This window comes from Cucurbita moschata, unplaced genomic scaffold (genome assembly GCF_002738365.1).
Source record: "Cucurbita moschata cultivar Rifu unplaced genomic scaffold, Cmos_1.0 Cmo_Scf00002, whole genome shotgun sequence".
In the NCBI taxonomy this organism is placed as follows: Eukaryota; Viridiplantae; Streptophyta; class Magnoliopsida; order Cucurbitales; family Cucurbitaceae; genus Cucurbita; species Cucurbita moschata.
In genome coordinates this window covers 3,546,614-3,557,572 of record NW_019268518.1, presented here as the reverse complement: position 1 = coordinate 3,557,572, position 10,959 = coordinate 3,546,614, and the positions used below count along the sequence as shown (strand labels likewise).

Here is a 10,959-nt window from a genome sequence, read left to right as displayed (position 1 = left end):
TTTTTTTTTTTTTTTTTTTTTTTTAATTCCACTTTTCGCTTTCCTCTTATTTATTTTAAAATTTTATTATTAAAAAAACTAACCTAATGTGAACTTAAACCAACATTTTCTTTAAAATATATAGTTTTATTACGTATGATTATAGATGTTCATCTAATCTACGAGGTCGGGAACCTGATGTGGATCGACCCATATAGGACTTTAAACAGAAGATGGAATGCAAATAAGTTCTTTTAATAGAACGAACTTGATCTCGACACAAAATCCCAATTAAAAGAAATGGAAAATATCATAGGGAATAAACTTTTTCGTCCCTACTCCGTTGTGTGAACATCTTTATGGATAAACTACGTCTTTAATAATTAATTATTGCTCGCTCTAAAAGACATCATATTTAACTAATTTGTGATCCTGGCCTAATGAATTAAAAATAATATTATTTTTTAATATTTAGAAAATAAAAAATAAAAATAAAAAATAAAAATAAAAATAAATAGCGGGTATATGGTGGCTACTTTTTTTCCTCTACATCGGAAGCGAGTGGCGTTGTTCCCGACTTACGTCATCATTTCTCTTCCTTCTTCTTCTTCTTCTTCTTCTTCCTTCACAAATTACATTTTTTTTCTTCTACTCCTTCGTTTCTCTTAATTTCATCTCCATTTTCTCTCTTCATCTTCTTCACGCCATCGCCTTCTCGTTCAAGAAGCTGAAGCTCATCCTCCTTCCGTTCGAGTTTCGATTCTGGATTTGCACGGAATCGACTGGTTTTTGTCGAAAATTGGAGTTCAATCTCGATTTCTTAAGTTTTTTCCAGTGTCTCTGTGTTTATTTTTTTCTTTTTCTGTTTATTTTTTTCGGTGTAATTAGTTTCTCAAGTTGTTGTGTTCATTTGTAGTGGGTTGTATGTTCTCTGTGTGACCAGGAGTTGTTTGATGTTCAGAATGAAGTTTGTTGTTTGTAATTTTGTTCTCTTGATCTTCTTCGTGATCGAGTGATTAGCTGTTCTTTCTTTAGATCTTGTACGGACGAAATCGTGCTTTGTTTTCCTGAAAGTCTACTGGCGCGAATCTGATTCTTTGTGGTTTTTGAGGTTGAAGCCCTAGGAACTGTGATTCAGAGCCCGATCACTCAATTCTAGGGTTTTGAAGAATTTTATCTCGATAATGAGTTGAATTAGGACTGTTAACGCGCGTTGAAGTTGAACTAAGTCAGTTTGATATCAAGCTGTTGAATTCAAACCGTCGAAAATATGACTGTTTAGCGATTGGTTATTCGGATTGTTGAAAATTCGTGAGGATTTATTGGTTACTGTAAATTCAACGGCAATCAACTAAGTGGAAACGAAAAGAAAAGGACACACAGGTGTTTGGCTCCGTAAAAGCAGAGGAAGATTTTGCACGGCGAGAACATCCATGGGTGCCGCAAACATGCAATCACAAGTATGAATATTCCATTCTTTTCCTCATCCTCTTCTCTCACCCTTTGAGATCGTGCTATTTATTGGTATGAGAACAGAGAATTAATAGGGAAAACGTGTTTTATTCTTCTTTTTTCCTTATGCCCATGTGATGTATTAGATGATTTTTGGTTAGTATTGCAATTTGAACCAACAGAAATGTACAATCATGCCAAAATCTGCCTCCTAAAATTACTCTTCATAAGTTTTCCAAATATGTCTGCGAAATGTTAGGCATTGTTGGTTTGCTGATTGGTTCGATTTACTATGACAGATGCTATTCAGACATATTCCGACCGTGCACAATTTCTGCTAGTTTTCAGTGATTCTGTTTGCATCTTTTTCTCCTTTTAGTTTTTTCATTTAGGAGTTCGTACTTGCCACGAAACTGGGTAGATATTTTCTTCATGCTTCAATTAGTATATACAGGACATCAGGGGAGAGTGAAGAAAACATAAAATTCTACTCATCTCCTCACCATTTTTTCAGTTCTTATCGTCTGTATTGCTTCTTATAATCCATTCCTTGAATTTGGAATTTGGAATCATGCTACATGATCATCATATGCACCTTTTCTTAGATAGTTCTAGAGAATTTAATGTGGTAAGAATCCATTCTGGCTTGAGCTCTAGTAGTTTATTTTCAATACCGGAGCTCTTTTACTTTGTTTAGGAAAAGAATCAATATCTTAACCAGAATTTTTTGTGTAAACCTTATGAACTTGTCTTCTGATTGTTCATTACTGTAGAATACTGGTGGAGGTCTCTGTTCTGACAACACTAGTTCATCTCTTTATGAATCAACTGCGACTGCTGATCAATTGAAGGACCCTTTTTCAAGCGGGAAAGAATATTGTCCCAAGGTTTTGCTTTCGCTGCCTATTTCTCTGTTTCAAAAATTTGGTATGTTTCATTTTCAAGCTTTTTTATTCACTTTTCTTCTATGTTTCTCACTGATTAGGCAAGGAAGCCCTACACAATCACAAAGCAAAGAGAAAGATGGAAGGAGGAAGAACATGAAAAGTTTATTGAAGCTCTGAAACTGTATGGTCGTGATTGGCGACAAATAGAAGGTATAGTTGAATAGAAAGAGCATAATGGGTTCATAAACAAACAGAGGATATAGCCATCTTTGTTGCATTTTTATCTCATTCTCTTAATTGATTTTGCCTAACAGAGCATGTGGGCACGAAGACTGCAGTTCAGATTCGCAGCCATGCCCAGAAGTTCTTCTCCAAGGTCTAATGCTCTTATTCCAGTTCCCATTATCTACCATAATGTACATATTCCGGTTTATGAATGTAAGTAATTGTCAAGAATCACAAGGCGTGCAAACAATCCTTGAAGGATCAATGCTTGTCCTTTATGATGTTCCAACTTCTCATTGTTTTTCTTGTTGCCTTAGGTCATGCGTAATTCAAACGGGTGTACCGCAACTCTCGGAGGATGCATCGAGATTCCTCCTCCACGTCCAAAACGAAAACCAGCGCATCCATATCCCCGTAAAGAAGTACCTGGTTCGCATAAGTTGTCCTCCATTTCAGAACAGACAAGGTCTTTGTCTCCACAGCTTTCCGAAAAGGAATGTCAATCACCAACGTCAACTGTCGTAGCAGCAGGCGGTTCGGATGCGCTAAATTGCGCTAATTCAAGAATTCATCATGACAGTGCATCTCCAGATTCATCTATTCCATCCTCAGAACCAAACTCATCTTCATTGGACAATGAATCTCCAACAGTAAGCCCTGGGACAGACAATTCAACCCCCCAGGAGAAAATTTCAAAGGTGCAGCCTCTTTCTGTTTCCTTTTTGATAGCCATCTTTCTCATTGATTGATGCAACTAAAAGCTCTGTTATTTTGGATGACAGAACCTGGAGTTATTTCCGAAGGATGTGAATGAGAAAGATGTCTCTACAAAAGAAGTGTCAATCCAGAGTCTTAAGCTCTTTGGTAGAACTGTATTAATAACAAATCCCCACAAACAAACTCCAACGGTAGAGACCTGTGCGTTTGAGGCTGACCGTAAACAGGGCGAAAACCACAAGCAAATATCGCCATGGAACTCCTCCAAGGTTATGGGAAATACAGAGGGCACCTGGAATCATGGAGCTTTCTATTTCATACAACTCAATAGCAGTGACTCAAATCAAGACCCCGGTTCTACAGTCCCGGTATCGTGGTGGAGTTCTTATGGCAGCTACCCACTCTCATTTGTACAATGTTTCAAACAAGCAGATTCAGAGTTGAATCAAGAAGTTGATGATAAGGAAACTCACAAGGATCAATCATGCTGCGGGTCGAACACCGGATCAGTAAACAGCGAGGAAACCGGTGATAAATATGGAGAAAATGATATCCAAAGCTACAAACTATTTCCCAATAGAGATGGAGATTCAGTTTCTAAAGATGAGTTGATTGGAAACGCATTGTCTTCTGAGCTGATAAGCAGCCATGAAAAGAACACCAAAGGGTTTGTGCCTTACAAAAGATGCATGACAGATAGAGCTACAAAGTCCCACTCAATCACAGCTGCAGAGAGGGAGGAGAAAAGGATTCGGCTTTGCTTATAGATTCAAATTGAATTTTGTACAGACATAGCGTAATGGAGCGAAAGAGGCTTGGTGGTACAATCTCAGGTTCATAAACAAAGGTACAAATCTGTAAACCACCACTTTCTCAGCATTGTATTGTTAAGATGAATGTCCTTTACATAAATTGTCTTCCTTTGTTCGTTACTAATTATGCCTCTTCTTGTTTACCTAAATAAAACGGTAAATTCTCACTTCCTTGGGTAAAAACCTCTCACTTCCTTGGGTAAAAACCTCCGAGAGGTAATATGATTCGAAAATGTCGAGTAAAGCTACTGGTAGGATTGATCTGTGATGTAATATCACAGTAGAAGAACAAGGGAGAGTCGATGAATGGGAGGTGAGGGAGTTACTTATTTGGTCTTGCCGTACCAGTTCAAGTCCACTATTAATAGATGTTGTCCGCATTGGCTCGTTACGTATCGTTGTCAGCCTCATGGTTTTAAAATGCGTCTGGCTGATGACGAAGCGTAACAGGCCAAAGAGAACAATATCTGCTAGTGGTGGATTTAGTTTGTTACAAATGGTATCAGAGCCAGATACTGAGCGATGTGTCAACGAGGACGCTGGTCCTCAAGAGGAGTGGATTGTGAGATCCCACTTCGGTGGGAGAGAGGAACGGTTTTAAAATCATGAGAATGACGACGATAAGTAACGGGCCAAAGCGGACATTATCTGCTAGTGGTGGGTTTGGATTGTTACATATATCCATTACATGAATGAAATGATCGACTTTAAGATTGAAACTCCAACCAACTTGTATTTCTAAATAGAAGGAAAAATAACAATAAACGTGACCGAGGAAAATGATTGTGACACTTTTACTCTATATAATTGTTCTCGTTACTCCATTTTTGTAACGTTCATACATCCATTTATTCACCATTGTACACTTTTACGATATTACTAGTACCATTTAGAGTTCGTCATCAATCATCTTATTTCCTCTGCCACCATAGTCAAATCTCCAACTCCTATCTTGTCAATTGCTGCATAAAATGTGCCCACCATAACATCAAACAAGTTATAATAACGACGAAATTATGTCTAGGTCTATCAGTCTCGAATTATAAGGAGGATCAAGTAGTCGTCAAATCTTCTCCGATCAAATATTGTAATTGTTTTTACTACATGGTTTTCAATGCAATTGACTTTCAACTAATGATTTTGCTCGGCACTTTTTATAAAATATTTTCTCCCAAATTTTGGGTCGAAGACTATGAAATAAGATTTTTAGTGCTACCTTATTGGTCCGGTTTTCATCTCAGTCATTTTCTATTTTGTTTTTGTCTTGCAAAATCACCAAAATCTCATTTATTTTTGGAATTAATTTAATGATTTCTATCATTAATTCACAAAAGAAAAGAAAAGGCAAATTTTTAAAATCTTTTATTTTCCCCCTCGATTCCATAACCGACATGTCGGGATAATAACCATTTGAAGTCACAACCCCATAAAATATAAATATATATATTTTCTATACGGAACCAACAAAACTATTCACTTCAATTAATTCTTTATTTTATTTTTTACTTTATAATATTTTATAAATTAACACCAATTTCTAAAATAGAAATTCCATTTTTATTTTCTTCCCCACTTTGCCCCTTCCTCTCTCTCTCTCTCTCTCTCTCTCTCTCTCTCTCTCTCTGTGTGGAGAGATGTCGCCATCTCTTCCACTTCACTTCCTCTTCACAGTAGCTGTAGCTCTCACATCTCCAGTAGCCTCCCATTTCTCTTCTTCCACCTCCTCGCCGTTGCCGGAGTCAGCTCCGTCTCTCTCCGACTGGAGATCTGCTCGGGCCACCTACTACGCCGCCTCCGATCCTCGTGATGCGGTCGGCGGAGCATGTGGATATGGCGATTTGGTGAAGGCAGGTTATGGCATGGCGACGGTGGGGCTCAGTGAGGCGCTGTTCGAACGTGGCCAGATCTGCGGTGCCTGCTTTCAGCTCCGGTGCGTGGAGGACCTCCGGTGGTGTATTCCTGGCACTTCTATTATTGTCACTGTTACTAATTTCTGTGCACCTAATTATGGCTTCACGGCTGACGGTGGAGGCCGTTGTAATCCTCCTAATAAGCATTTTGTGCTCCCTATTGAAGCGTTTGAGAAGATCGCTATCTGGAAGGCGGGAAACATGCCTGTTCAGTATCGGAGGTATGTGTTCCGTACCTTCTTTCTTGCATTTTCCTTGTCTATCACTTGGAAGATCTGGTTTATTTGATTGAGGATCGAAATTGGTTCAACTGTGAGATCTGTGCTCGCTCTGCTAATTTCTCGAGTTTTTCTCGTTTGTAAACAATTGAAATTGCGTTTATATTTCTTGATCTTGTATGTTTTATTTTTAAATTTCATTGTATAATTCTGCTGGACTGTAGTATCGGGGAGTTTGTTTGTTTCATGAATCAATGTATGATTCAGCCTAAATGTCATAGACTAATGAAGATAGTTATCCTTACTTCTACACCTATAAACTTCCTCTTCTAGCCAATGTGGGACATAGTTCATATTTCCGACAGTGGTGATGATAATCTTCAACTAGTTTCCTTCTCGATTGAGAATGAACTCACAGAAATCAGTTTGTTGGTTCTATATATGTGCTTTGTTTATGCTGACATATTCCATGTGATTGTTCAGTTGGCCTAAGAGTAAGGCAACAAAGATAGAGAAGTTCTTTAGAATCTTTCTTTGTAGATGGATCGAACTGCAAAGGTAGTCATCTAGTGATTTCGTATATGGTTTCCCTTTCCTTTAGAAGAGGTGGTTTGGATTCAGGAAATTTAAGAAATAGGATCTTGATTTTAAATGGCTCTGGTGCTTCCCCCAGAAGAGTAATTATCTTTGGTACTAGACCATCGACAGAGAGCGGTAAAGACCCTCTTGTTTGGATATTTCTACTTGGAGAGCTAGCGAAGCAGAAACGCACGGTTTTCTTTTTCCACTATCAAGTGCCAGTATCAGATTGATTCCTTCTCTAATTTTAGGTTTCGTACTGGTAGTTCAGTTAGAACTTTCAAGAACCCTTGGATTGACTGTGATTCGATTGCGCCTAAGCTTCCATGTACTTTGGCTCGTCGTAATTCTTAGACAAAATGATGCAAGGCTACTGAAATAGAAGTTGTTGGGGCCTTAAATTTGCAGAGTCCTTAGACATTTGGTGTTGAGAGAGATTCGAGCAAATACACACATCTCGCTGTAGCCCTTGCACAAGAGAGAGTTAATACTAGCAATCAAGTTTTACCATTATGCAGATCTCGTGCAAATAGTGCATAAGATTCAAAAGAATGATGATAATTCGAGTCACATTTTTTTGTATATTCGCTGCCGAGGGTTGAGTGTGTCTGATATGAGATTCTCTCTATTTTTCATTGGAGTGAGCCTTTCACTATTTAAGATCTTTTGGACCAGCCTCTTTATGGCCATACGTTCAAAAAGGAAGCTAAAGTTATAAACAAAATTACAAGGTAGTTACATCTGAACTATGACAGGGAAGAAAGAATAGAAATTTCTCCAGCTTCCTTGGAACTTCTGATGTGGTTCTTGACTTGATGAAATTGGTGGCTTCTTTGCAAAGTTCTTTCTAACAGTACTTTTTTGCTTTGTCCAAAGCCAGAAAATGATTTGTTCAATATTATAGATCACCAGTTAAGGAGGGACCATTTTGTTTTTAGCCAATGAGAGTAGCTTCTTAGTGAATTCCCTCCCTTGGTGTGGATATCTCATCTTTTTCTCCATTTTACGCCAAATGATAGTACATTAGAACTGTGAGACTATACCAAATATGGTCCGGTCCTCAATTTCGGGCGGAGTCATAACCTTTGTTGATCTGGCTTTTGTAGGATCAAATGTCGAAAGGAGGGGGGCGTTCGATATACGATTTCTGGGTACGGCATCTACCTCTCAGTGTTGATAAGCAACGTTGCAGGCGCTGGAGATGTCAGCGCTGTAAAGATCAAGGGCTCAAGAACCGGTTGGCTTTCGATGGGTCGAAATTGGGGTCAAAACTGGCACATTAACGCCGATTTGAACAATCAGGCCCTGTCCTTTGAAGTCACTAGCAGTGACGGAGTAACAATTACGTCCTACAATGTTGCTCCAAAGAATTGGAACTTCGGACAGACTTTTGAAGGCAAACAATTTGAATCTTGAAATATTTCCACCGTTGCAATTTTGGTCTGTAAAAGTTCTAAAGCAGTTTACATTCTCTCCAGTTAGGTATATACAACAAAAGGGTTTTAAGAGTTTTAGCCGAAGGGTAATAGAATTTGATTTTGATTTCTTCATCAAGTGCACAAGAACAGTGCTCCTCTAAATGAGGTTTTTGGATAGTATGGTGCAATTAGATCTAGTTAAGGATAGCTTTATATATTGTATTCTCCATAATTTAATCTTCAAGAGGGGGTTCCCTTAGAAATTAGAGGAGCTAATGAGGTCAAATTTCTATCCATTTTTTATGAAATTTGAAAGATGAATTAGAAACCTTTCTTTTCAATCTAGATGTCAACGAGCACGAGGTAGAGCAACGATAGACAAGCCTTTTCCGTCTCCATCCTCACCTCCTAGGGGTAAGAGGGGTCAGGAACCCTGTTACCCTGTCTTTGACCTTGAGGATGGAGAAACCTTCCCTATCTCCATCCTCACCTCCTAGGGATAAGAGGGGTCAGAAACCCTGTAATCCCTGTCTTTGACCTCGAGGATGGAGAAGTCTCCGTCTCCATCCTCACCTCCAAGAGGTAAGAGGGGTTAGGAACCTTGTAACCCTGTCTTTGATCTCGAGGATGGAGAAGTCTTTCCTGTCTCCATCCTCACCTCTTAAAGGTAAGTTAAAGGTAAGAATGGTTAAGAACTCTATAACCCCGTCTTTGATCTCGAGGATGGAGAAGCTTTCTCTGTCTCCATCCTCACCTCCTAGGGGTAAGAACAGGGAATGTAATCCTCGTCCTTGACTCCATTTAGTTAACGGGAAGAAATCTCTCTCCATTCTCTCTTCATTTTCCATTTAAATAAAAATTGTTTACCCCACAAATTAAATAGATACGAGTTTCATGGATTAAATAAATATCTATATAGAAACATACGGTAGACTATAACAGCTTAGACGATAAATTATAATATATGAAAAGTGAATTCTTCTAAATTACTATACTACAAACAAACATTGTGAAACACAATTATTTGGAAGCATTAACACAAATAAAACAAAAGGCCAAGTCATTGTAATCATAATTTCATTCATTATATATACACTTCCTTGTTGGGCCGTCCCTATACTCTCCATTATTTCAATTACTACAATGTTCTTCTCACAAAGCTTTGAGTTTATTATCAATTTTAGTCCCTAACTTTCATTTCTATCTCAATTTAACCCCTATACTTTCAATTATTTACACTTAGTTCTCATCTCTATATAAACATCTTCATCTTCCTCTCAATTTACAAGCATTCAACCCAAAAACAGAGAGAGAGAGAGAGAGAGAGAGAGAGAAAGAGGAGCCTTTTGAAAGAGGGAGAAAAAGGTAAAATGTCCAAAGATGAGATCATAATTTTGGATTGTATCCTAAGTCCATTTTGCATGAGGGTTAAGATTGCTTTAAATGAGAAGGGAGTGAGCTATGAGAGCAAAGAAGAGGACTTGTTTGGATGGAAAGGTGGCAAAAGTGAGCTATTGCTCAAATCTAACCCTATCCATAAGAAAGTCCCTGTTCTCTTGCATAATGGTAACCCACTTAATGAAAGCTCCAACATTGTCACCTATATTGACGAGACATGGCCTTCTTCTTCCCCTCTTCTTCCATCTTCCCCCTACGAAAGAGCTCGAGCCCGCTTCTGGATCGACTACATCGACAAAAAGGTTCGTGTTCTTCATAATCCAACCATGTATTTCATGTCTTATACTCGAAAAACTTACTAATTTTTGCGCTTGGCAAGGTGTTCGAGACGGGTGGCAAGATTTGGAGGAGCAATGGAGATGAACAAGAGGCAGCCAAGAAGGAGTTCATTGAGATTTTGAAGCAATTAGAGGAAGCTTTAGGGGATAATGATTTCTTTGGAGGAGAAAGGTTTGGGATTGTGGATGTGATTGCTATCCCATTCAGTTGTTGGTTCTATGCTTTTGAGAAAGTTGGGGGCTTTAAAGTGGAAGAACATTGCCCAAAGCTATCAAATTGGGAGAAGAGGTGCTTGTTGAAGGAGAGTGTGGGTAGTGTCATTCCTAGCCCTGACATGGTGTATGGGTTTGTGAGCTCCATGAGGAACAAGCTTGGGCTTGAATAGAAACATGTTGTCAAAGACAAATTGTTGTTTTTCACTTTGAATGGTGGGTTTTGTGTGTTTGTGTGGAATAATGAGCTTGAATTGTGAAGCTTTTCATAGATTTGGTGGGCTCGAATTTGTGTATTGTTGTGAACTATGTGAGTTTTATGGCTCATCTTCTCATTCTCAATTTGGTGTGTTAAATTATATACATCTAACACACAATTTGTAATGACTAATCATTTCACTTAGTTGAGATATAAACTCACTCCACCCTCGGTTGATTTCTTATGTTTTTTTGGTTGAGCTCTACACCTATTTACACGCAAAGATATTTGTTTCACTTGTGAGTTCGAGACCCATGAGAACTTGTCCTCAACGAGGTGAGAAATCTTCATTTGAATGGGAATGAGAGAGGGGGAGGGAAGAGATTTCTCCCTGTTAGCTAAGCGGGGCTAGAGTCGAAATCTTCATTTGAACGGGAATGAGAGAGGGAGGGAGAGAGATTTCTCCCTGTAAGCTAAATGGAGTTATAAATGAAATCTCTATTTGAACTGGAATACGAGATAGATGAGAAAATTTTCCCTATTACCTAAACGAGCCAAAGATGAAATCTTCACTTAAAGGTGAATGCGAGAGGGAGAGGGGAGAAGTTTCTCTT

At 38.6% G+C, this 10,959-nt stretch overlaps 3 protein-coding genes across 4 annotated transcripts; all 3 read left to right on the top strand.

The window, feature by feature from the left end:
• The first annotated feature begins 536 nt into the window (after window positions 1–536).
• On the top strand, window positions 537–4,221 carry LOC111462061 (protein REVEILLE 1-like). 2 transcript variants are annotated; one of them, XM_023105741.1, is made up of 6 exons: window positions 537–1,439; window positions 2,205–2,318; window positions 2,417–2,528; window positions 2,633–2,694; window positions 2,861–3,241; window positions 3,326–4,221. In XM_023105741.1, exons 1-6 carry the CDS (start codon window positions 1,413–1,415, stop codon window positions 4,025–4,027), a joined length of 1,398 nt encoding a protein of 465 aa, XP_022961509.1. In that variant the 5' UTR covers window positions 537–1,412; the 3' UTR covers window positions 4,028–4,221. The 2 variants fall into 2 exon arrangements, with proteins under 2 accessions (XP_022961509.1, XP_022961515.1); XM_023105747.1 differs by lacking the exons at window positions 537–1,439; window positions 2,205–2,318 and having other exon boundaries at window positions 2,463–2,528; window positions 2,633–2,756.
• Window positions 4,222–5,632: 1,411 nt separating this feature from the next.
• On the top strand, window positions 5,633–8,485 carry LOC111462075 (expansin-A13-like). The gene is made up of 2 exons (XM_023105760.1): window positions 5,633–6,203; window positions 7,886–8,485. Exons 1-2 carry the CDS (start codon window positions 5,707–5,709, stop codon window positions 8,193–8,195), a joined length of 807 nt encoding a protein of 268 aa, XP_022961528.1. The 5' UTR covers window positions 5,633–5,706; the 3' UTR covers window positions 8,196–8,485.
• Window positions 8,486–9,153: 668 nt separating this feature from the next.
• LOC111462083 (probable glutathione S-transferase parA) lies at window positions 9,154–10,587 on the top strand. Its single transcript, XM_023105771.1, has 2 exons — window positions 9,154–9,897; window positions 9,975–10,587. Exons 1-2 carry the CDS (start codon window positions 9,568–9,570, stop codon window positions 10,317–10,319), a joined length of 675 nt encoding a protein of 224 aa, XP_022961539.1. The 5' UTR covers window positions 9,154–9,567; the 3' UTR covers window positions 10,320–10,587.
• Window positions 10,588–10,959: the final 372 nt, after the last annotated feature.